Source organism: Caretta caretta, chromosome 4, assembly GCF_965140235.1.
Source record: "Caretta caretta isolate rCarCar2 chromosome 4, rCarCar1.hap1, whole genome shotgun sequence".
NCBI lineage: Eukaryota > Metazoa > Chordata > Testudines > Cheloniidae > Caretta > Caretta caretta.
Window position 1 is genome coordinate 32,036,117 of NC_134209.1, and position 25,872 is coordinate 32,061,988.

At 40.0% G+C, this 25,872-nt stretch overlaps 1 protein-coding gene across 7 annotated transcripts in view; it reads left to right on the forward strand.

The window, feature by feature from the left end:
* CCSER1 (coiled-coil serine rich protein 1) overlaps nt 1-25,872 on the forward strand; it is a 1,092,378-nt gene that overhangs the window by 202,216 nt on the left and 864,290 nt on the right. For all 7 annotated transcript variants that reach the window (XM_048846959.2, XM_075127522.1, XM_075127524.1 and 4 more), the window contains exon 4: nt 2,268-2,361. In XM_048846959.2, coding sequence (XP_048702916.2) covers nt 2,268-2,361 — 94 coding nt within the window. The remainder of the gene's footprint in view (nt 1-2,267; nt 2,362-25,872) is intronic.

Genomic DNA, 25,872 nt, shown 5'->3' on the forward strand with positions numbered 1-25,872 from the left:
TACGAGGAGAGGTTAGTACAATAAAAGATATTACCTCACGCACATTGTGTCTCTAATGATTTGCCATGAAAGTCATCAAGTACCTGGGCCAATCTTCTGTGTGTATGTGTTTCTCTGTATTTATTTTGCTCTGTCTATTATAAAGTACATTGATCTCTACTGTATGACATTGAGCCTTATGATGAATGAGCTGGTGTACTAGAATAACAATGTGACGTTCCTAAGGAAAATAGGGCCTGAACCAAAAAGCCTGTTGAAGTCCGAGTGAGTCTATCTATTGATTTCAATGGGCTTTAATTGGGCCCATATTGCAAATACATTGGACCCAGGACTGCAGTGCTTCAGAGACTAGCACCGTTGCTGTTGACCTCAGTGGGAGTTTTGTCTGAGCATGGATTAAAAAAGAAATGTAGAATTGGGCCTATTATGTTGTCTGGCATAGATTCACTAATATGGCACTTCTTGTAAAAATGTTGTCTTCATTTAGAAAAATATATTATCAACTAAACAAGTAACTGAATGGTCTGGCTTTATCCTAGTCATACTGAATGTAACAGTGCCTGGAGTTGAACGTATCCTCGATCACCTTTTTTCTCTTCTTCTTGTTTCAAATCAATCTGTTTTCCCCCATATACTTCTCATTGTAAATAATGACACGCAAGATTAAATACACAGAGTCAAAATGCAAGATTATTCACTATGTTTTTAAGCAACATTTCAGGTGCTTCTGGGAGTAGCTAATTTCAACAGTTTGTCTCTAACCTTAGTATCCCACAGTTGGCTGACATAGGGTATGGGAACAGCAGAATACCAGACAACGCAAACTGTACCCCTCTAACTGGAGTGCACCCAAGTGAATATGAATTGTCTGTCTATCCACTGGCTACACCACCAGCATGTTCACTTGGCCTCTTTCTAAATGGTAGAGGCACATTTTGGAGGCGTTCTAGGCAGTACATTTAAGATTTACATGGGTGCAGATGTCCTTTCAGGACTCGATCCACAGTCCTTTTGGTCTTCTCAGAAACTGGTTCTTTAGTTGAACTACATGGAGATAGGTGTTGGGGGCAGAAGCATGATGCCAACAGATTGCGCTATTATGTCCTACTTCCCGAATTTGGTTTTCACCTTGATGACTTCCAAAAGTGTTGTGTCTCAAATCCTGAGTATCAACTTGCAGCTGAAACATACAACAAAAATCAATATGAAAATCTTGAAAGAAAACAATAACTAAGGGAAATGATGTAACGAAATCCCAGATCCTGACTTTCTCACTTGGTCTTTGCCCACCCACAAAAATATTTACCAGATTGTGAAGTTCTGCCCGAATTCCTTTTTTATCGTAAGTTTCCCAATATTTGTATCTTATATAAATAGGACAATAAATATATATTGATTGTTGGTATGAAAATCAAAACATGAATTAGTAGTCCTAATTTAAATTGGAGATAAAACTACTGTTGTTCTGGTTTTTTTATGCTTCACCTTTAGTTTTGCTGAAACACAAAAAAGATATTCCTGTGAGAAGATATTACAAGAACAAAATCAGAATTTTACAGATAGCAATAGTCACATTTTGATGTAAATATAAATACTCATGATCCTGTAAGAAGAGTGCCAAAAGGAAGTGGCAAATTTTTATTTAGTTTATTAGTTCATTTAATTTTTCTGTAGCTCAGTTCAGCCATAGGGCCAATTTTTATTCTGCTAAACTGGGTCCAGATTTTAGTATTTTTCTTCCAGGTATAGCTCTGTTAATTGCAGGTGAGATCATCTGGCCCTCTGGATTTAAATGAGAGCAGAATTTGGCCTATTGTGTTTATCCGGTCTGTGGGCCAGGTTCTGATCCCTTACTCAGGCTGAGTAGCACCTTTCTCCACAAATAATCCTGCTGATGTCAATAGGGCTATTAAAGTAAGGTGCATATGGAAGGACATAGCATGTGGAGGCGTATCAAAAACTGGTCATCCATGGTTGTATGAATGTGTGTCTTATCACAAGAGGCGGTGGGGGGAAAGCTAGCATCAGGCACAGTCATCCTGCAGTGTACTTAATTTCTCATTCAGTTTCACCATTGCTACAACTTAAAAGTGAAGGTAGTTTGAAGTTGTACACAGTATTGCAGAGACTATTAATTCAAAGAGCTTTCCTGTTGTTAATTTTTGAATCTAACCATTGATGTATCACCTAGGTTTGATAGCTCCCAGTACCCTGGTTCAGTGTTAAAGGCTGATCTTTTTAAACTCTTGCTTTGCTTTCATGTACAGGATGTTCTGAATAACTTGGGTTCCTGTGAGTTGGATGAAGATGACCTCATGCTTGATTTGGAATTCCTAGAAGAACAGCATCACCATCGTTCTGGTAAGTCATACAAATATTGGATATTTACAACTTGAATATTATTTATGTACTGTAACATAAAGGAAAAAAACTAGTGCACTTACTTAGAAGTATTAAAAATTAATTGGGATGAGGAGGGAGAGGATTATGCATTTAGCAGCTTAATGGTTCTAATTGCCTTTGGGAACTGGCATGCAGGATATCATGTTCTTTACACTTCAGTTGCTGATTCCTTAACATCATTTGGGATGCTGTCATTACTTGGAGATCAAGCCTTTTTACTGTGGATCACTTCATATGGCCAATTATCACACTGAGGCAATTTTTACAGAAGCAAAAGAATCCCAATTGCGCCGCATCAAGGACAAATTCATTTGGTTTTCCAGATGGTTAAAATAACTAGTGTTTACTGCGGAGCCACCAAAAGGCCACCACAGATATTAGTGAGCCCGTTCTGTGTGCATGTTAGAATATGTCTTAGCATGGTGCTTAACGCTTTGTCACACTTACTTTCAATTAATGTTTACTAATATAGCTACAGAGAATATGAACTTCTCTCACTTCTTGTTCTTATTATGTACAATTTGATCTTCTCTTTTACTTTTAGTTAAAAACTGTGTAATCTGAATTAATTCCAAATGACCAGAGCTGTTGATGGTCGGCAAATAACGAACACTAATGCTTGTAACCACAGTCAACTCAGATTGTTTTCAGAGCCATGTTGTAACAGGAATAAATGAAATCTTGATGTGTGCTGGCACCTCACAGCATGGAATTCAGCATTCACTGAGCTTTGAAATTAAGTCATTTACGCCCAGATTTTTAAAGGCATTTAGGAGTTGCTACGCTCAGCATTGCCTGACTGATTTAGGAGCCTGTCTCATTTTCAAAAGACAAAATCTTCTGAAGTATCTAAATCCTTTAAAAAAAGTAGGCTCCTAAATTAGTTAGGCATTACAATTCTGAGCACAGCAACACCTAAATACCTTGGCAAATCTGGGCCTAAATGACTTAATTGAAACCAGATTGAAGTTAGTGGACAGAGTGCCATTGAGTTCGAAGGGCTTTGGATCAGGCCTATAATACATAAGAGATTTACTCCTTGGAAAAAGTAGAGCTGTGTTTTTGTAGCTGTTCATGACACACTATCTGACCGAGTAACAATAAAATTGGTTGAACTGAGTTTACATGGTGTTTTTCTGCAACGCAGTTGGATGAAATATGCATGCAAGACACTTAACATGCTGCTAATGCTATTGGCATCACGGTACTATGGGGAAAGACTGAGTAGCTATTCCACAGTGTCTCAATAGGAAGCAGAGTACCCAGAGGACATGCACATGGAATGGCAGTACCAGCAGTACATGTCCTATTTGCAGTATCCTACTGCGTGGCAGGAGGATGAGCTGAACTGGGTAAACAAGGACAGATTCCTATATAAACAGCAGATTAACAATGCTACAAAGTGGTTATAGGAAGACATCTCTTGTGATTAGGTGTTGGTTGAAGATGGTCTATCTACTTAACTCTAAATGTTAAAATAACAAACCTTACCTTTTAACACTTTAAGAAATCAGAACAATTATGCTTTTATTCTTTCCTTAGATTTACTGGATTAAATTCCTGTACATTAAAACTCACTAAAAGTAACCAGAAGATCATATTTATTCTCTTGTGAAATTGTCAAGTTATTGTCAACTTCATTTGAAATTCTGAAAAGGGAAACTCCGATCCTCAAAAAACTGCTGTTTTTGCAGCCTTAAATAGTAAAAGAAAAAACCAGCTGCTAGTCTGACTTTGACTGCTATGAGTTTTGAAGCTGGGAGTCACAATGGTCTGCTGAGAGAATTCCAGAATTTCTGTTGGCCGGTGTAGTAAGGCAGAGTGGCCTCCCTCTAGACTTGAGAGTGAGGGACCACAGCACTCCCCTTGGTGGGTGGAGCCAAACCTGCCCCACCCCCCTTGCCAGAAGGACCGGGGTGGGAAAGGAAGTATAAAGGGAGGACCCTGCTGCTCAGTTGAGTGGGAGCAAGCAGACTAGACGGACGCCTGCTGCGGCTCCCAGGAGCTGAATCTACGCTCTGCCACACCCTGCCCCCCGGCAGAGACGGACCAAGATGAGGGGTTATCAGGACTACCGTCGGCTGTATACCCAGAGGAGCCCGAGGACTGGTGCATACCCAGGTACTAAACCTTGGGGAGGTAGAAAGTAGCCCAGGGGCAGCTGACGACTGGCTGGGTACAGGGCTGACCGCTTCTAGGTCAGTGTGTTGCTGCTGGATCCCCACTGGCCCAGTTGCAGACCTCTCTGTCACTGCTAGGGCCCTGGGCTGGGAAATGGTGGAGTAGGGCAGGCCCGCATCACCCTGCCCCACAAACCTCAGGGTGGCAGACTCCTCACCTTAGGCCAGGAGACCTGTGCTCCCTGAACACCACTGTCAGCACCCTAGACTACCTGCTGGGTGCTCAACCCCTTTTGGAGTCCCCGAGACTGTGTGAGCGCTCACCCCTACCTGAACCCTGAGACTGTATGGGTTTGCTGGTTGCCTGAGCCCAAAGTCCAGGCTAAAGCCTGCTCCCTTCTCTGCCATGCCAAAAGGGCTAGAGCCTATTGACTGTGTGCTTGCTGGCTGCCTAAACCCCAGCTTAGGCTGAAGCCTGCTCCCTGCTCTGCCCTGCCCAAAGGGCGAGAGCTACAGATGATGTATATTTGCTGGCTGCCTCGACCTGCAGGCATAGGCGATAGCCTACTGGTAACCCGGCCCCACCGGAGGGCAGGGGCTTCAGACTGTTAATTGGTGTCAGCCCCAGCTGAGTGGGCTGACGGCTAAAGACGACATTGGCATGCCCCACCCTGGGTTGGGGACAGGAGCCTGGACTATTATTTTGTGGTTGCTTTTGTTAGACGGATCCTGCCCAGGTCACTCGAGCCCGAAGACTATTGCCCCTACAGTGAGGCAGTGTGGCTTCCATACCTACTGGAGAGCGAGGGACCACTACACTGGTCCTGGAGTTCTAGTCAAATTAACAGTTATAAGAGAAGAGATATTACAAGTAGGAATTGGTCTTCTTAAAAATTACAGATTATTACCTGCAATTTGCGAAACATAAATTAGTTGATATTTCAAATAGGGCCCTAGTACTACTATAGTTTGTAATTTTTAGATGTCGTCTTAGAATCATCCGAAATGTTAGAATTCTGATATTGTAGAGATTGTGTTGAATTCATTAGCTGTGTAGTACCTCAGTGAGAATTTGATTAATGTGCCTTATTATTTTGCAAGTGGAACTTCTGATTCAATTACATCTCATCAAAATAATAGAGTATGCACCACAATGAGTCATGGATGATTTGAACGAGCATATTTTTTAACAAAATTAAACTATCTTGTGAGCATTTCCCTGCACTGTAATGCTCTCTCTCTAATCTAAAAGTTTCTCTTGGGATCAGTCTCCCTGTTACAAAGTGACCCACCCCTTAAGGGCAGAAGGGCTGCAGCTAACCAATCCTGATTACAAAATGAGTCACTCCTGGCTCAGAGATCAAGATGATAGTTCTACAAAGAGCAGTGGGAGGCTGCAATAAAGGGGAGAACCTCAGAAAACTGCAGAGAGACTACAGACAGTGTGAGGGGCTCCTGCAGTGAAGATCCAGAGACCAAGGGTGTTGGAGATGAGAGAAGCCCAAACATCAAAAGGCTCCAGTATGGAAACTTGGATGGAGTTTGGGCCTAAAAGCTTATCTTCAGCTAGGACGAGCAGGGAAGACGGGCTGTGAGAAAAAGAAAGAGCTCCAGCTATGATTTTTGTGTGGTGATGGACTTTATTTTGGGACCCAGAGGAACGTTAAGAGCTATTTCTGTTATTAAACTGGCCCCAGGCAGGGTTGGTGTTTACCAGAGAGAAGCTCATGTGCAGTTGTTAAGGGGGCTTCGAGAGCAGAAAGAAAAACAGCGTGCCACAGAGGCCCCTTTGGCCACAAGGGGGAGCCCAGGAGTCGGCCCAACCCTGTTATGCTCCCAATATTGAGAACGCAGTGGGTATTTTTGGTATTTTTAGCTCCATATCACAGGAAGTCCAGCCATAGTGTATAACTGATTTCTAATATGGTGCCTAGTACTGAGGACATCAGACAAGCAGAATGTTGTAAGAAGAATTATTGTGTAGAAGCTAGATAGAATATTTGTTGCAATAAGAATAGTCAGAATGGTTTATATGTCTGATTACCAGGGGAGAATTACTTTTTAAGGCAAAAACAAACAGGAAAACTACCGGTACTCATTGTGTCTCCAATATTCCAATGTACATTTCTTAGTAACAGTATTAAATGCCATATTTGGATTTTAGGACCCAGATCCTGGAGAAGGTTTTGTGCTTGCAGTTCCTTACTCCCAGCTGATTCTCTTATGGTGCTAGTTAGGTATTAAGGTCCACATTTGCAGCTCTCATTTCAGGATCAGGCCCTTAGACGCTTATTTGTAAATAGGCATTTTCTATACCTGAAAATTATGCTGGAAAATTATTCAAACATAAGTTAATGTTTACAGCTCAGGTAACTTTGGGGCTTGATCCTGCATGAGATATGTGGTGCAGATCAATACATAGCTTTGAAAAACAGGCTACACTCACGTGCGAGTAAGTGCAAGAGCTTGTCTCCCATAATTCACAGTGAAGCAAGCCCCGCAGAAGAGAGGAGGATCAAGTCTATTGTGCTAAAAGGACTATTACCCTATTCCACCCCATAAATACACTTGAAGGAACATTATGTAAACTTGTTTTCAGACCATGCAAAAAGCATATTCAGAGCAATACAAATACCCCATGGATTTTCATATAACCTCCATTAGAAAAACAAATTCCATAATAAAAGCACTGGTTCTTCTTCTGTGTGGTATCCCTTGTTTTCTTGTTTATGAAGGATAGAAGATAAAAGCTCTCTTAAAAATATAAAGTAGCCCAGTTATTTTTAATAGCTGACTCCAGGCATGCCCAGAAAAATGATTATTTTAATCTGAATTTCTTTTAAAAAAAATCTAAGGCTCTGTCATGATTTTAAATTACTTGTATACATTGCATGTGACCAGAATCATGATCACCTCTAAACTGAGCTGCTTATAACAAATTGAAGTGCCCCAATAATTTTGTAATGTTTTTAAATTGAAGAAGCCTGGGAATGTTAATCAATTTTGCAATGAAAGTCCTGCTTAAAAGACAAAAAAAAGGGGGGAAAAGTTCTGCAATTTTAAATAAAAATGTACAGAATGGACTCATGTAAAGCCACCAGAGTGTAGTTTCACAAATATTTAAATCTGGAAATAAGTCGCAGTCTAATACAGAAGTCTGAAACCTATTGATTAGTGTAAGATGGAACCTGTCAAAAACTGATGCCAAAATGTTCAGACTTGGGTATTTAAATTTAGCTACCCAAATTCATTTCTAGGTGCTTGAATTGAAGCTGCAGGTGCTCAGCATCTCTGAAAATCAGAGTTCTTGTTTCGATACCTAAATATGGATTCAAGCGGCTGCTTTTAAACAACCAAGTTTGACCATTTTTGATCAGATCCTCAGCTGGTGTAACTTGCTGTAGCAGGTTTAAATCAGCGAAACAGTGCCAATTTATACCAGCTGAGGATCTGGTCCTTTGACCCTATATTCTAAATAAAAACTTTTAAAGAATTTAACACTTCCAGTTAACTAACCGAAGTAACCTTTATGTGCAGAAATGGAGCATATAAGATAATTTATGCTGTTTTGTTCATGTTCAGAACACTTGCCTGCTGCAGCTAAGGATCAAACTCCATGGTTCAGTGCATGGGCTGATTACTGCAGGGGTCAGGAAGTATTTTCTCCCTTCTCCCCCACATGTAGCAGTAATAATGTTTAACATTGATGATGTTAGCTAGCTAGCTAGTAGAGTAAAGGGGGAAGTGGGCTTCACCATTATAAAGTGCTAAATATACTGGTAACTGGCAGAATGTAGGACACCAGCCTTGATGGATCACTGATCCAACTGGTACAGTATGATGAGGATTATGATCCCTGTAGTGCATAAATCCTTAATAAGTTAGTCACAGTTAGTAGACACCCGTGAGGTGGCATGACAAGCTCTAGAAGCCAAAATCAACATAGTTAAGGTAGTGGTCATCCTTCTTGAAAGTACAGTATAAAAACTGTTTACGAAGATCAGAGAAGGTACTTTTTTAATGGGCTGGGTGAGGTTATGTGGCACCTCCCTATTAACTGTTCCCCATTAAATATATTGTCTTTTAGGCTGCCAAGGCTTAAATATCTTTTAAAGCTGCTATTAAAAGTTTATAATAATATACTAGATTTAATGTTTCTAGCATTGTTAATTCACAGGATGTTCTCTAAACCTAGCTGCTGGTTTAGACATGTTCCCTCTCCTGAAGAGCTTACAATCCAAGATTGTCAAGAGAAGCAAAGATGAGATAAGGAACAATCATTCTGTTTTTTTTTTTTTAGTGGGATTTTTTGTATGTGCTATATGTAGACATATTTTGACTGGAAGGGATTAGATATATCAATTTACGATGTACACATATTTATGTTAAGATATGGCACTGATTATTTTAGTCTTTCTGTGTGAAAAATAAGAGTAAATAGGTCCACTTTTTATTTTTTGGTTTAAAGTTTAATGATGTGGTGCTGTGGCTATTTAATACTGCAAATAATGAGAAGACAATGTAAAATGTCGGTGACATAATTAGGGCTCATGGGTTATCCTACTACCACATGCTGATGTTAGAGATAGGTAGTTTTTATTTTGTGCGCATTAGTAGGATCAGAAATGTAGTGTTTTCGGTTGTAGCATTGTATCATAATGCAGATATTTGTTTCTCCTCAATAGCCAGATCTTTAAAAAAATAATGGAATATTATAAATTCTCTAGGGCAGGATAGAATATAGCTTCTACTTTTCATTTGGATAAAAGTTTTAATTATTTTTTGAATGGCTAATTAAAATTGTCATGCTAGATTCTGATCTCTTTTACTTCCTTTAATAAGATATTCAAATTCACAGTGATCAACCCCTGTAACAGGAACAATCCAGTGTGTTTGTTTGCATTGTTTTAAAAAGGAAAGTTGTATTAGATAGGCTCATCGTGTTTTTGAAAGCCTGATAGGCCTTAGGCCAATATCTATTGATACACAGCCAAAGGTTGGTGTAATGGCCCAGTGATGTCAATTAGGAATTAATTAGGTAGTTGCTAAATTATTTTGAATTTGATGAACAAGCAGTGTGGAAATTCTGTAGTGAATTAGGAGCTCCTCCTGTGCCTATTAATTAAAGGTTGTAATTTTTGTTGTTAATTTTTAATGGGTAGTAGCACAGCTCAGCTGAGACGGAACCCCATTGGTTTTGAATGTAGAACCAGCCCTCACACAAGGATAAATATAAAGAACAACTGCTGGGTAGTGTAGCCTATAAAGATAATGCTTGACCGTGTAGATATGGAAATGTGTTGACATGTGAGTAGGCCCAAAAATCTATTTCCTAAAAATAGACTTGACAATTATCAAGTGATGCCTGGCAAAATATGAGTAAAGTGATATAAAACAATTCAGAGGCAAGTTGAAGATAAATTAGGCTTTAATCCCAGGTCACATTGTAAGCATGTTTTGATCCTAGCTGGTTTTTACAAGTGTTCTAGACAAAATGTTAATGTTTTGGAAAATGCTTTCTGTATTGATACTTATTGGTATGACATTTAAGCAGGAGTTAATGAAAGATGAGTTTAATGTTAAACAGGCAGTGAGAAAGTAGAAAATATTTAATTATGGTTAAAAGGGTGGATTAATTAATGCTAATTAATTAAGGGACTGTGCCTGGGTGGATTTAGCCCACTGCTGGAGGCCTCAGGGTCCTCACTCAGTCCCAGAGAGGAGCAGAAGTGAAGTCCTTCAAGTGGCCGAGTATGGCTGCAGGGGAAACAGCGAATCAGAAGGGCTGCAGGAGTGGCCAATCAGTGGCCAGGAGGGCCACATAAACAGGAGTAGCGGAGACAGAGTCAGTCAGTTGCTGCCTGGAGCTACAAGAGAGAGCACCAGGTTCCTGGCTGGCTAGAAAGAGCAGCAGGACTATGAATAGCTCAGTATGGGTAGGGCTGAGCTCAGGGGGTGGGCTGCCAAAGATCGGGAGAGCTAAGAAGGAGCTCCTGGCTCGCAGAGGGGACCCAGCAGGGACTGAGCTTAGAAGCCTTGGGGTTATGGCCCTGTACCAGGGCTCGGAGAAGATAAATATGTATCCCCTTGGAAGCAATTTGTTCTATTCCACCTACAGCACCACAAACTGAGAGACTTCAGGCACAAACACTTGATTGGGGAGCATGGGGGTGGGGGGGAGCACTCCTGAGAGGCAGGTGCCAACCCTGTTAGAGGGGCATTATTATAATTGATTATAAAAATCAATATGCTAATTTTAGATAGGTGCACCCATCCACTATCAAGGTACTGTTAGAGAAAGGATTATACCAATTCTCTTCATGCAAGGATTGATAGCTCAGTGGTTTGAGCATTGGCCTGCTAAACCCAGGGTTGTAAGTTCAATCCTTGAGGGGGCCATTTAGGGATCTGGGGAAAAAATTGGGGATTGATCCTGCTTTGAGCAGGGGGTTGGACTAGATGACCTCCTGAGGTCCCTTCCAACTCTGATATTCTATGATTCTATGATCACTCCTATAAACATCATTTAAACTTAGAATGTGAGTATAAATGCTGTGTATATTGTAATGACTGCTTGCTTAATTAATTATTTAATATTAAATAAAGTTTTTAATTTTGTCATTCGTGTTATTCTCAGTCCTCCACTAAATTACATTATCTGTAGCAGCCCTGCAGGCTCAAACATTAAAGAATTCAGTTTAGTTTTATTCCTTATTTTTAAATTACTAATTGGGAACACACAAATCAAAGGTTACGGTAGCAAAAGTACAGATGGGGGCAGGAGTGACCAATAATTGGTGTAAGACAACATCGTGTTTGTTTGAGACAGATAGATTACAAACTGCATATAGATAAAAATACTTGTTTCTGAGTACAATACATATTCAGAAAGTCATAACGAGGGAAAATAGGAGCCTGGTCTGTTTGTAGGGCATGTTGCAGTTAAGGAAGAGTGAGGGCCAGATCCTTATCTAGTGTAAACTGGCACAGCTGCATTGAAGTCAAGAGTTCTACTGTTACACCAACTGAAGATCTGGCCCTAAGGGTGGGAGAATACAGGGTATCCTTGAGTGTTGCAAGCTTCAGGCAAATTGAGGTTAGGTCATGTTGTAAATTAAGCTGTGGAGAAGAACCAAGACCTGAAGCAGCAGTGGCACAAAGGTTGGCTGTGTTTGCATGTACTTTCATTTTGAAAGAAAATGCACAAAATGGAAGTCTTGCAGGAGGAGAGAGAAACTGTGTAGGACAAAATGATGGTCCTCAGAATAAAACTATGGGAATTCCTAGGAAGCAGACCTACTTAGAGAGAAGTTGTATCTACGTGTCTGACGGGGTGGTTGGTGGGTAACTTTCTTTCAGTTCAGAAAACCAGTAAACCAGAGTTTGGTTTTACATACAAAATGGAAAAAAAAAAAAGTTCTTACATGTATAAAATTTGGGCACCACTACTAATCAGATAGGACAAGTGATAATCTGTTGGGAATTTAAATATTTTAGCTCACTCGTGTTTTTATTTCCAAGTGTGACAAGTGTGTCACTTCTTGCAGTTGGTTATGTCACTGTGCACAGCATCTGTACGCTTACTTGGATTTTCAGTGGGAATTGGGCAACTAAACTCCCATTTGTGCCTTTGAAGAGCTCTTCCCCCATTCCCTATATAGATTTGCATACCTGAAATATCAGAATTAAACATGAGCAGCATCAATTTAGTTTTATTGTTGAGATTCCCACATCCATATTTAGATTTATAAGTTTCAGAACAAAATAAACCCATGTAGCTAAATTAACAAAGAATACCATGCCACTGCTAATAATTGGATGTTCATATTACTTAGTGTCGAGAGCAGTGGCATCCTGGTTCAAGACTAAGGCTCCTAGTGCTACCGTAATACAAAAAATAATGAGCATGAAATAAATCGAACATGTGACTTTTCTGCATGTATGTCATAATACAGATATCCTAGCAAAAATTAAAAAGAAAGCAGGAACTATTGAACCATTATTCTTATGTATTCTTATTATTTTATGCAATAGTTTATAGGCTAATTCTTCAACAAGAGAGCCTCTTGTTAAAAAGATGGAACAGTATAATTAGTTTCAATTCAGAGTAAACCAATTTCAGGCCTTACAATCCTATTATTTAAATGTCTGTACGGTTTGCAGGCATGGATTGTTTTGTAAGCTGTGATTTGTGATTAAATGAGTTTCTCCAAAAACTGGAAGAGGCTAGAAACTAAGATTTTTCAAATCTCCTGAACATCATTTTACTGGGGCTGGACATTTTCCCCTGAAGCCTAATAGAATGAATCTGACACAGTAAGACAATAACTTAAATCCTCCAGTGAAATAAATAAAAGTTGTCATTTGCTAAACTGTTATAACTATGATCTACGCAGCTTCTTAAAGAACACCAGATACCCAGGGAAGTAATCTTGTGGGCTTTTTAATGAAGGAGTCAGTGATGTTCCAGATGCCAAATGATGCTCTAAAACTGCATATTTATGTTTGGTGGAAATGATGTTACAAGTCTCAAACCATCAGTTAACGAAAATTTAAAAAGCATTACAAAGATGGTACCACATCTGCAGTATTTGTAAGATATTGTTGTGTTAGAGTGGAATTGAATGGAGGTGAGTGACTGGAATCTTACAGAAAAAAGATTATATCTACAGTATATTGTAAGTAGTACAATAACTTATGTACCATTTGTAAGTTTTAACAAAACGAAGCGTGAACTAAAGCACTCTTCTTTGTTCAGTAGCCTGTATAAAATAAACTGGGTACATTCAGTCTAGTTCCCAGCTGACAGAAGTTCACATCACAAAACCACCACCAATTTGATGATATCGTGGAATTCTTGTTGCCCATCTCAGCAAAGAAGCTTAGTAATGAATGCGTATAGTGACTGAACTACAAGAGAGATGGAGACTCCATACCTTTAGAGATGCTTCCTGTAGGTCAGGCTTAAAGCACATGTAAGATGGTGTAGAGAAATTTTCCCTGCCATCACATGTGCTGTTCCTGTTCTGTGGGGAAAGAGAAGACTTGAGTTTCTTGAGCTTGCTCTTTCAGCAAGCAGTATATTCTAGCTTCTTTTATTTTGAAGGAGGAAGGAAAAGCAAAATATTAAGAGCCTGACGGAAGGTTTCAAATGTGGGTGCAACTTAGGTTCCCAAGTAACTGATCTGAATTTCAGAGGTGCTGATTGTATGCAAATCCCATATTCTTCATTGTGCTCAGCACCTCTGAAAATCAGACCAATTATCTAGACACCAAACATTTTTTTTTTTTTTGCTTAATAAACAGACTACAAGGACAGAAATGCACAGTCCAGGGTCATGAGAGAATTCAGCAAAGGAGAAGAATTTGCTGTGGTTCTCCTGGACTAATTAAAAACAAAACACGTCTCAATACAAAATTTCATGCCTATGTGATAATACTTTGATACAGCTGCTAAACTAATGCTGGTATCATAAGCTGCCACTTACTAAAAGAACCAATATAGAAATTAAATTAAACAAGTGCTTTTTTGCTTCCTATTGGGAAGGTCTAGAGTAGGCAGGCATTTAAATAATACAGCAAAAGAAAAACACAATGAGATAAAACATATCTTTTCCAAGTGCGCCCTGGGGCAGGGGAAAAGAAGCAATCATGAACATCACCATCATTACAACACATTAAGACATACCCATATTCATTTAAAACAATTGCATACAGTTTTCAATTTTTTGGACAATAAAGTTTTAATAGTGTGCCAGGTGCTACTTTTTTGTGTCTTTCCCATCTTGAGGATTTACACTGAGATGGTCCTTTTGTCAAAATGGAAATGCTCTGAGTACTTAATCAGACAGTGAAGAGTCTGCCTTTGGTTCTCAATTGCTTCCGAGCATAACCAGAGTAGTAAAGGTGAACATAAAATTATCACCAGGAACCTACATTTATTCTTCAGAACAGTCAGTCTCAGTTCATGACAAAACAATTACCCTTGCTTGTTTCTAGTACAGTCCTCCCAACAGATTTGTCCAGTACTTTGCTAAGTTTGGAAAGTGTGGGTTGGTGGTGGCATGTGGTAAATTTCTCACCCCTCTTCCTTTTTTTTTTTAAACTCCAATGTTAAGAGCTGATAAGGAGGACTCTGGCCTAAGGCTTGGGAGACCTGGGTTAAATTCCCTGCTCTGCTACGAACTTCATGTGTGACCTGTGTATGCTTCAGTTCCACATCTGTAAATAGGGATAGTCGTACTTTCCTATCTCACAGGGGTCTTTCATTAAAGATTGTGAGGCACTTGGATGCTTCAGTAATTGGGAACATATAAGTAAGGCTAAGATTTTGTCATGGACATTTTTAGTAAAAGTCAAGCTCCAGGGGTCCCCTCCACTGGTGACTCTGAGCTGCGGCGGTCCCCCCTGCCTCTGGGAGCTCCGGGGGTCCCCCCACTGCCCGAGGCTGTCAGAGAGTGGCGGGGCTCCCCCGCAGCTCCCTGCCTCCGCAGATGGCAAGGACCATGCAGCTCCCAGCCAGCGCTGGCTGACGTCACAGAGGTCTTTGGAAGTTATGGAATCTGTGACTTCCATGACCTCCGTGACTAAATTGCAGCCTTACACATAAGTACCTTAGGGTGATAGTCATCTTTAAGAGTTTCTTTTAGATTTTGTCATTATTCATTATGAGCCAGTGGGCCAAATTTTTTTACATCATCTTTAAAAACAAACAAACAAAAAATGTGCACATTTTATCAGAGGAAAAATATTCATCACCGTAATACTTATCTGTTAGGTGCTAAGAATAAATGTCTTCTTCTTAATCTCGTAGATTGTGCCTTTACATACAGAGCTAAATTCTGCAGTTCTAACTGACGAAAGGCTCCTGATACTGTTACCTGCATAGGGCACCCTGCCTATACTCTACTGAGGGCTTATGGCATGACCCGGTCAATTTAGGCACCCCCACCCTTTCCCTACCAAGTGCTCAGGGTATAAAGCACCTATCCTTTCCCACGGGGCTCAGGGAGAAACCTGGTCAATTTTAGTATCCGTGGGTAGAACCATCCCTTGGGTACAGTGAATCAGGGTGACTGCCCTGGCCCTGTGCTTTGGGGGGCCCCTTAGGAGGTGGCAGGGAGGTGAAGCGGGAGGCAGGTGAGTCTCTTTTAGTATCCCCCCTAATTTCCCAGTGCCTGGGTGTCTCTACTTTGCAACCTTGGTGATTTATAACTTTTGTTAGGGACGTTCCTGCAGGGGGGGGTGCTTCATTAGCACCAGAACATTCTTTTTTTAAATTTTCGTGCTGAGCTCCCTGAGTTTCACCCAAGGCTGGTTTAATATGGGGAGGGGGTGTTGATCAGTTAGGGGCTAAGAATAAATGTCTTATTACATCTCCTACATGCTGACTTTAGATACAGGGCCAAATCCTGCAGTCTTTACTGACAAAAAGCTCCTGAGACTGTATCACACTTGAAGCTTGTGGTGGTGGTAGGAGGTATCATTTGCCTTCTGCAGTGTCACATCTGTGCCTGGATCTTGTGGAGGACTGTGTGATTGGAGAGGGCTTGATGTCTCCCCTTTGAACTTCTAAGGAATCTGCCAGATAATTAATATAGCCGGAGGCTATGTTAATTTTTCTGCTCTTCCACCTCCATACTGTAGGACTGTCTTTTGAGGACGAATTCTAGGGGAAGTGGCAAGCAGGGGATTTGGCTGTTTGGAGTCTCTTGGTTCCCTCCTTCTATGTTTACTGTGGGATGGTTGTCCGGCCCACAGTGAGTAATACTGTGATTTCTCCTTTTGTCTCATTCCTCAGTCCCAATTTTGAGCCTTTTTTCAAACAATCATTTATTCATGGAAGAGCCGTATAATTAATACATTTCAAGCTTTCTCTCTCTCTCACCACTCAGATCACTTCTGAAAACCCATCCTGGTGGGTGAAGCCCATCAGTGATAGTATTAACTTATCTTTCCTAGCTTACTGAAATGTAGCCTTTCTATTTCTTTCAAACTGTAAAGCCTTCAGGGTAGAGATTGTGTTTTTTATTCAGCCCCTTTGCTTGCAGTAAAGCACTATGTATAGCTGCAATGCCTTGAAATATGTATTATGCATATTCTACCTTCTGTTCCTTTTAATGGAAGAAAATATCTACCAGGTTGATATTCAAAAAGTAATGAGCCATTGATTAGTCTGTGAAAAGTTGGTTGCCAAGATACACTATTTTTCCAAGAACTTACATTGATGAATGAGTTTCTTATTAATTCTGTGGTACCTTCATTGGGGTGGGTGTTTCTCACTGACCACAAGCACTGTCCATATTTGCTATGTAAATATTTGAACTCTTTGAGGTCATGTGACAAAAATGAAAAGCAAAATGCCATTTTCTGGTAGGTAATTTCTTGAAAGTGGAGGAGAAGAAGATCCATACTGTGATGGTGAGAAGCATGGTATGAGTCATTTCACAGATAGAAATGAGGGAAATGACAGACAGTTGTTAAGGCGGGGAGTAACAATGATAAATTGACAATACAAATGTGTTTTGAAGCAGTAGCAGCCCAGAGAGAAATGGCAGAATTAGCCACAGTAGGGCTATGTCTTCGATGCAAAGAATCCTACTTGGCCTAATTGTTTTATGCCAAAACTCCCCCAAGGATTTCATCTAAAATATATTCCTCAGAATCAGAGACAGGTTTCCATGTTGCATCATGATTGCCAGTGGTACTGCGAAGCTCATGGGCAGCCCTAAGCCACATCCACGCAAATCATGACAGATGCAGATACTTTCTACACAAATGGAATCCTAAAGACACTCTAGTTCGCAACTGTGGTCATCGAGTACAGACCATGGAACATATAGTGACTCAGTGTCCGATTCACAAATATGAAGGAGGCATGACAGTGATACACTCTGCTACTCCTGATGCAATTATCTGGCTTAATTATCGGAGTGTAAAACTATAGTTGTTGCTCTACATCAACCATACAAAGAAGAGGATTGCTGAATCTGTGGTCGTGAAGAAACATTGCAGAATTGCTTGGAAAATGGATAACTTAGTGCTTGCTCTACCCGTCTGCTCACTGTGGACCAGCAGGGTTGACGATACCACAGTTCCTTCAAACAGTATTGACTTACTTTTAGTAATAAGGAATAAGTTGGACTCTGTTCAAACTAAAGAAGTGATTGAGAACCTAGGGACTGAGAGTGAAAATATTATCATAGATGATGAAGTGCTGTTTATTAAGTTTTGTTGATTGTCGAAAGCTTGGGCAACGAGATTAATCTGTGGGCCATGTTCTGGGATTGACTACTTTTTTTTCCACAGACTTATTTTCTGTTAGAAAAAAGAAGTTTACTTTGAAAATGTATTAATTTGGAAGTTGAAATGCAGACAGGAAATAAAGAGAATAAAAATTTCCATTTTTTGCTTTTCACCAAAACTGTTAATTTCACAGAAAATACATTTGACAGTCTCTTTTTTCTCCCAGGAATAAGATATAGAATATCTCTATTTCTGAGTCTTCATTTCATTGTTTTCTGCCCCAGTTATTAAGGTTTTGTTGTTTGGTTGAGTTTTTTTGAGGAGAGGATGTGGTTTGCAGGGCTACTCTGTAGTGCCCCCTTCAGGGCCACACAGGTTATTGCCTGCATGCCCCACCTTAGTCTACAAGGTTTGGCCACCTACTTGGGGCAGAGTAGTCTTGGAGTCTACACCTAAACAATCAAGTCACAAAATAGCACCACAGGGTTCAGCTGTCTGCACTCTTAAACAAAGAGAGGAAAAAATCCTTCAAATGCACACTTGGGGGAAGCCTGAGGAGCTCCTCCTCTGTCTCAATCTCACCCAGCTTTGCTCTTGAGCAAAAGTTGGCCTGTGGGTTCCTGATTGGTCAGTATTTCCTTCTGCCCCTCTAGTTCTCTGGAGGACTGTCTTGTTGGTTAATTTCCTTTGGGCAGGGAGTGTCAGGGTGTTGATGCCTCCAGCAGGGGGCAGAGAAGGCATCACAGACCTGGGCAGAAAGGGATACCCCAAAAAAGATATAATTCAACACTTTAAAGCATTTTAGTAGAACACTTTTATCCACTGTAAATGACATTACTGAGCTAGATGAGTTAGCTTCTTGACCATTTGTGATGCAGTGTGTAAACCCCACACTAGCAGTGACAGGGTGAATGGCAGCCAGAGAGCCCAGTTAGCCAGTTCTATGGCACTTGGAGGGGAGACGGGTAAAGAAGGATTAGACCTCGCTGGACAGAACCAGACTGGGTGATTCCTATAAAGGAATGACTATAGGAGAGGACTGAGAGAGGAGAACTGCAGTAGGGAGGGTGGTAGCAGGGGTGAAGGAGTTCCAATCGGCTCCTAGAGGGGCTGGTTGCTACCTTGCAGAAATTCCTGAGCAACAGACTGGGAGAAACCTGCCTGAGGAGTCAGGCTTCCATGTGGAGAGAGCCGGCAAGTACAGCTGGGTGTAAGACATGTGCAAGCCAAGCAGGCAGGAGATAGGAAGCAGCTCAGGGAAGCAGCAAGGGATCTTAGGAAGCAGTCCTTAGCTCCCTAAACACAGGTTCCCTGGAGCAGAGTATGGGCCTGGCTTTCTCCCTCTGTCCCACCCCGTCCCCATGCAAGCCCTTGGGCGCAAAGGGGTAAGTACTATCAAGCTCCAGGTTGGAACTGAAGACCTCACCTAATTCATTAGACATTTGGTTCTGTTTGAACTTCTTTGGTCACTCCAGAGGGGTCAAGATAAGACCTGGCCGGAGGCCTGAGTCACAGGAAGGAACAGACCATGGGGTGGCCTGAGTAGCTGTTGACAGGGGGCGACAAGCAGACAGAAGAGGAGCTATGCCATGCCCAGCCACAAGAGTCATACCTTCCCCCGTGCCCCTTACTTGAGTCAGAAGATTTGTTCCTGAAGATTCTGCGATAGTGAATAAAAGCAAAGCTGATATTTTAGTTAGGTTATGTAGCATTTTTTTAAATACAGTGTTTTCTTCCTTAGGTAAAAATTTCATCTCTATCATGTGTACTTACTATCTCCTGCTCCTGTATTAGTCATTTTCCTATGCATTCCTGGAACAGGTGATAACTTATAATTACAGACTAACACGGCTGCTACTCTGAAACTTAGAATTTTTAGCTGCTATTTTGATAGCCCAACCTTTACAATGCATCATTTTTTTTTTCAAGTTTAGGTATGTCATAGAAGTTTCATGCAGAAACTGATCCTCTCATTCTTAGTCCTGTTCTGAACCTAAGCCTAGCTGCTGGTTTTACTTTAAAACGATTTTGATTTGATGGGGTGCATGACTTCTTCTCTATTTTCCTGCCCAAGAGACAATATGTGACATTATAGGCTTCCTCATCGTTCAGTTTGTTTTTCACTTACATCTACCAGTTAATTGATTAAGGGTTGCATTTCTGTAGACATAGAACAAAGGTAGGGAGTCTCTTTTGCTTTTACATTTAGAAGTATACCGCTTTAGGCTATTATTCTTGTCTCACTTATGGCAATGAGAGTTTTGCCATTGACTTCATTAGGGTCAAGGTTGGGCCCTTACATTGTTAAATTCATAGGATGTAAGGTAAGTTGTAAGATTTCGTGAAGCATTTCTTTTTAATCATGACCTTTCTGCTCTGTGTTTCTTGTCAAAAATGTAACCAGTATATATAACAAAGGCAAATATTCTGGTGTACCAAATGCCAAAAGCAAATAGTGACTGGACCCTTCACTTTAGTTTTAGGGGCAATAATTTTATAATTTGTGGGATTATTTGAAAGGGACAAAATGCTAATAAAAATCCACTCTGATATAAAGATGTATCTGGAAAGTGAACCACTGTACATACATCCCCTTCTTACCTTGCTTCAATCCCTACCTTTTTGCCTTTCCCCACTGTATTTCTCTGTTGTATTGGCACTTTTTGGTTTCCGCTGAACTGGCCTCCTCTTACTACTATTTCTTCTCTTTCTCCGTCATACTTTCCCAACACTTGTTGTGAGGATCTCATTCTACAAGGTACAGTGTATTCTCACTCACTTCACTGAGAGCTGGGGGTACCCAGAACCTTCTGGAACTTCCACAATTGCACCAGTTTACTGAAAATATGCCTTTTACCAGTTGATAGGTTTATATGTGTTAACTGGTAAACTTAGCAGTCCTGTCCACTTAAAAGTGCTCCTTCTCTGCAGGACAAGTTTAATTATGTACTATTGAGTGCCTACTTAAAATAGAAAAAAGACAATCCCTTCCTGCAGGAAAGAATATGGACATTGCTCTGTTTCTCCAGTACTTCATGCAGGTTTTTCCAAATGGGGTCCCAAATCCCAGAAACAGTTATGTGCTTAACCTTAAGCACACAAATAGTCCCACTGAAGCCAATGGAACTATTACTGTGCTTAAATTAAAGCACATGACTAAGAGAGTGCAGGATTGGGATCTTATTTTACACTTCCACACAGACTTTTCACAGAGAAGAATAAGGAAGTCCAAAAGCATGGCATGCAATCAATTTATAAAGAGAAAATAGCTCTGTTTTACAACCATAAAGCAGCACATGTTGGAATTTCAAAAAACATGTTGCACCTAAGTTTTATTTTTATCTTGCAGTTCTTGTTCATATATTGTCTCCTGCTAGGTTGAAATTTATAGCTACTCATTTTGTACTTGGAAAATGAATATTATGTTTGTTGATGTTGTGGTTAGAACTGTGTCTGAATGGAATATTGATAACGGATGTGTTCAGAGGTGAAATTGGTGGCAAAGTAGATGATAATAGTGCAGCCTGGTGAAGAAATGTACGATTTTGAATCCTTGACATTCCAATTGATTTTAGTTTAAAAATTAGTACAAATAAAATATAGTTTGGAAAAACAAAAGGTCTTATTAGCCAAGTGTTTATTTCCTATGATATAAACTCAAGGGTACAATACCATTATTTAATCACATGCAGCTTCTGCACATTAAGGAAACAAAATTCAACTATCTGAATAATGTATTGTTTCTATTGCAAAGAATTTTTTTAAAAAAATTAGAACCATAGCAAAACACATTTTGATAATTCAATTAAGTTAAAATGTCTTAGTTTTTTTATGGAGCGCTTCCCACAGAAGTTACAGCTTCTCCAAGAGTACGAAACCAGTTCATTTGGGGGGCACTATTCTTTGCACAAGCTTCAACCAAAGTTAATAACACCCCCCCAATGAATGAATGGCTTCTCTTTGCTTAACATAAATAGTCTCGGCATTTTAGAAATGGGCAATATGAGGAATTTATTCCTCATGAATAATTTTATTAAGACCAAGTGTTTGCATCATTTATCTAGAGAAAATCAGTAATTTGAGGAGAGCTTGAATTCAGTTACTTAAAGAATCTACTCAAAAAATGTTCATTTAAAATATCAGCAGGACATTTAACCAACTAAACTTGCTTAAAGAGATATGTAAGATGGGCTATTCAATAAACAGCAAAAACATGTGCATGCAGATTAGATCCCTTGGTAACTTGCTTTGTGAACCATAGATCATAGTCTCACAGCTCAGTTTATAAATCCTAAATCCATTGTCTTCCAAGATGTGCTTCACATGAGTTGCTGAATTCCAGGTTTCCCCCCCATTTTAAAGAGCTCTTTTGAAGCTAGTTTAGCATTTCCCCTTTCTGATGTGCCTTTTGTAGATGTCCATCATTTGGGAAGAATCTCTTCAAACTGTCTTCTCCCTCCAGGGAAGACATCAACTAGCCCACCCTCCCACCCCTCCTAAAAAAGAGAGCTATTAGTGTGTTAATTGATTTCTCACCCTACATATGGAATTACTTACACGTTTTCTTTAAATGCAAATATAGAGTTCATAAAGATAACAACAGTAATCCTGTTTACACATCCAAGAGAAGGCACATCCTGAAGTGGATGATATAAGAACCTAGATAGACAGAATTTGGCCAAAAGTGGACAGTTCCTATCTAGAATGCAGTGTAGCAAACTTGATGTGTCAGCCAAGAAAGGATCTCATTTCATTGAGTAGACTACTTTGATTTGCTAGGATCCAGTCATACTCAGTAGCGAGGCATTGTTATGTGAGAAATGGGAGTCAGGAGTTGCTGAGGTTTAACTGTATCTCTGCCACTATCCCACTGTGTGGTCTAGGGCAAGTTGCTGACATTCTCCATTCCAACTTCCTTGTTAGGTAACAAGTGTAACAGCGTCTACCTTTCAGAAGGTTGCTATTTCTTTGGTTAACAGTGCTTTGTGAAATTATAAAGCACTATACAACTGCAAGTGATTATTATTTGACAAGAATTATAATGGTAACTGTAGAATTTTCTTTCTTTTCAACTCATTTTCTTGCATGGACTCTAGTGTAAGACATTTCCCTTCACTCAGTAAGTGGGATCTGTATGGACAACAGAATGAATTCATTTAGGCAGAGTCTGTCTGGAGGAAGAAGTAAAATCCACCAAGTCAATGTTCTTTAGATGGTCAATGATGCCATGAACTGTAATGTTTCATGTTCCAATACAATTTTTCATGCTTAAAGCTCTTCAGCAAGTACCTGGATCTGGCTTTCTGCTGCTTAGGAGTGTTTACAAGATTTTCTATTTTGTTCGAGCTACTTATATGCATCATTCCACACAGCATAGCCATCCAGGTTGCAGAAGTTAGCTGATAACTCTTCAGATCTTTCTGGTTATATCTCTCTGTAAATATTTATAAAGTCCTTGCCATGCTATGTAAGCAGTGTATAAAGTTGAAAAACACAGTGGTTGCTACCTGAGGGGTAGGCAAGTCAGTTCTCAGACTTCTCTTGGTTTTCTTCCGCCTTCCATCCCTAATTTTAGGCATGCTGACAGTCTTCCATCCTACTGTAGGTTCAGTAGTGGACCACTACTCTTGACCATAGTATTGCATTTTATTCCATTCTGACTCTGTCATAAATATAAAGGGAAGGGTAAACCCCTTTAAAATCCTTCCTGGCCAGAGGAAAAATCCTCTCACCTGTAAAGGGTTAAGAAGCTAAAGGTAACCTCGCTGGCACCTGACCAAAATGACCAATGAGGAGACAAGATACTTTCAAAAGCTGGGAGGAGGGAGAGAAACAAAGGGTCTGTGTCTGTCTGTATGCTGCTTTTGCTGGGGATAGACCAGGAATGGAGTCTTAGAACTTTTAGTAAGTAATCTAGCTAGGTATGTGTTAGATTATGATTTCTTTAAATGGCTGAGAAAAGAATTGTGCTGAATAGAATGACTATTCCTGTCTGTGTGTCTTTTTTGTAACTTAAGGTTTTGCCTAGAGGGATTCTCTATGTTTTAAATCTAATTACCCTGTAAGGTATCTACCATCCTGATTTTACAGAGGGGATTTCTTTACTTCTATTAAAAGTCTTCTTGTAAGAAAACTGAATGTTTTTTCATTGTTCTCAGATCCAAGGATTTGGGTCTGTGGTCACCTATGCAAATTGGTGAGGATTTTTACCAAACCTTCCCCAGGAAGTGGGGTGCAAGGGTTGGGAGGATTTTGGGGGGAAAGACGTGTCCAAACTACGTTTCCCAGTAAACCCAGTTAGAGTTTGGTGGTGGCAGTGGATATTCCAAGGACAAAGGATAAAATTAATTTATACCTTGGGGAAGTTTTAACCTAAGTTGGTAAAAGTAAGCTTAGGAGGTTTTCATGCAGGTCCCCACATCTGTACCCTAGAGTTCAGAGTGGGGGAGGAACCTTGACAGACTCCTTGGGTGATGCTGCCAAAATTGTGAACTGTTATTTGTCAAAAAACAACCAAACGAACAAAAAACAAGTTAGTTGCGAACCAAAGACTACTCTCAGTCCAGACCTTCAAGGTAAAGATAACTCTGTTATCAAACCAATATGGTGACCTTATAATTTTCTTATACATCTCTGTTATCATTCCAGTGGCATTATGTAAGGATTATCTCTTGACATGTTTGCAGCAGTGATTGTAAGTACAACCCTTTCAATGGCGAGTATTAATTTGCATTCAAATGATGGTAGTCTGGTTCATATTTGAAACAAAATACATTTACAAGCTCTCCAGGCTGATTACCTGCCAAATACTTGTGGGATTTTTTATTTCTACTGGTTGGATAGTTGAAGAAAATCATCAAATTAATTTTATCTGGACTTTTTAAGGTTCTACCTTAGTATGTCACATCATAGTTCAGAAAGATATAATCATATATGGAGGTTCTAGCTCTGTGACAAATAGCAGAGCCATGCAGTAAATTGTATTTATTATGCAACTTTGGCCACCTCGCCTGTAACTGCTTCAAAAACCTTTTTGTTGTTCAGCAGCTACATTGAAAAGTAGGCATGTGGTGTCCTAAAGAAAGATTAAAGGGTACTTTGTCCCATATAAAATTACAGGAAAGGAGACATCTCATATGTTGGGAGTATTGAAAAGCACTAATTTTCCTGTCCTTATTTCTTCAGTTCACAACAAAACAATCTTCACTAATCATTGATGAATTACCATTTGTACATCATGCGTTGCTGATATGAACAAAAGCAGCTTTTCTACTCCGCAGTGAAACCCCAAATCTTTCTTAAAGTCTTCTCGAGGACTTTGTCAATATGAGGTTTTCTCTTAAAGTTCTTATTGATGAATAGCTTTGTATTTCACAAATCATGGCAGACAAGCTTTCTCCCTTTCGGTCATTGTAGATACTAGAATTTATGGGGCTGTGCTTTAAGCAGCTCTGTTTCTTTTTATTAACTGCCGAGCAATTGGAATGCAGTTTGGGAACAATGTGGTATCAATTACTGTATTTTATTTCTATTAGGGCTCTCATTAAGCCCCTGGGAATTGCGGGTACCTAGCATCTCACAGGATTAGGCACCTCAGTGTGTGGTGGCCCGTTCTCATAAAAGAGATATGGCATGTTTTGGGCTTTTGTTTTTGGAAGTGTAGCATTTCAGTAAGTTTTAAGGTAGTCAGATTGTGTCATCTGAAACAAGCAACTATTAAGTCAGATGAGGGAGTTTACTTCTAAGTGACTTTGGAAAGAGTAACTTTCATTCCTATTTCTTCTCACATCCCTACACAGTAGGGAGCTGCCTGGTTATGTGAGGTTTCTTATTTCTTTCAGATAATTCAAAAACATCCTAACAGGAGCACCTAGCACTCAAGTGCATCATGTAGATTTGTGAAATTTCCTTGAGTACCGTGAGTCCAGATATCAGCGATTAAAGAGGGATGTAACATTCTGGGGGAAGGAGAGGTGTTGCGGTTTTTATACTCTGCCTAGATGAATAGAAAAGCTTGCCATGCACTTGTTTTTTTTCAGTGGGATGCCTCTGTGTACTTTGGGGATTGTATTTTTAATACCTCTCACCAAAGTTAGCAAGGCAT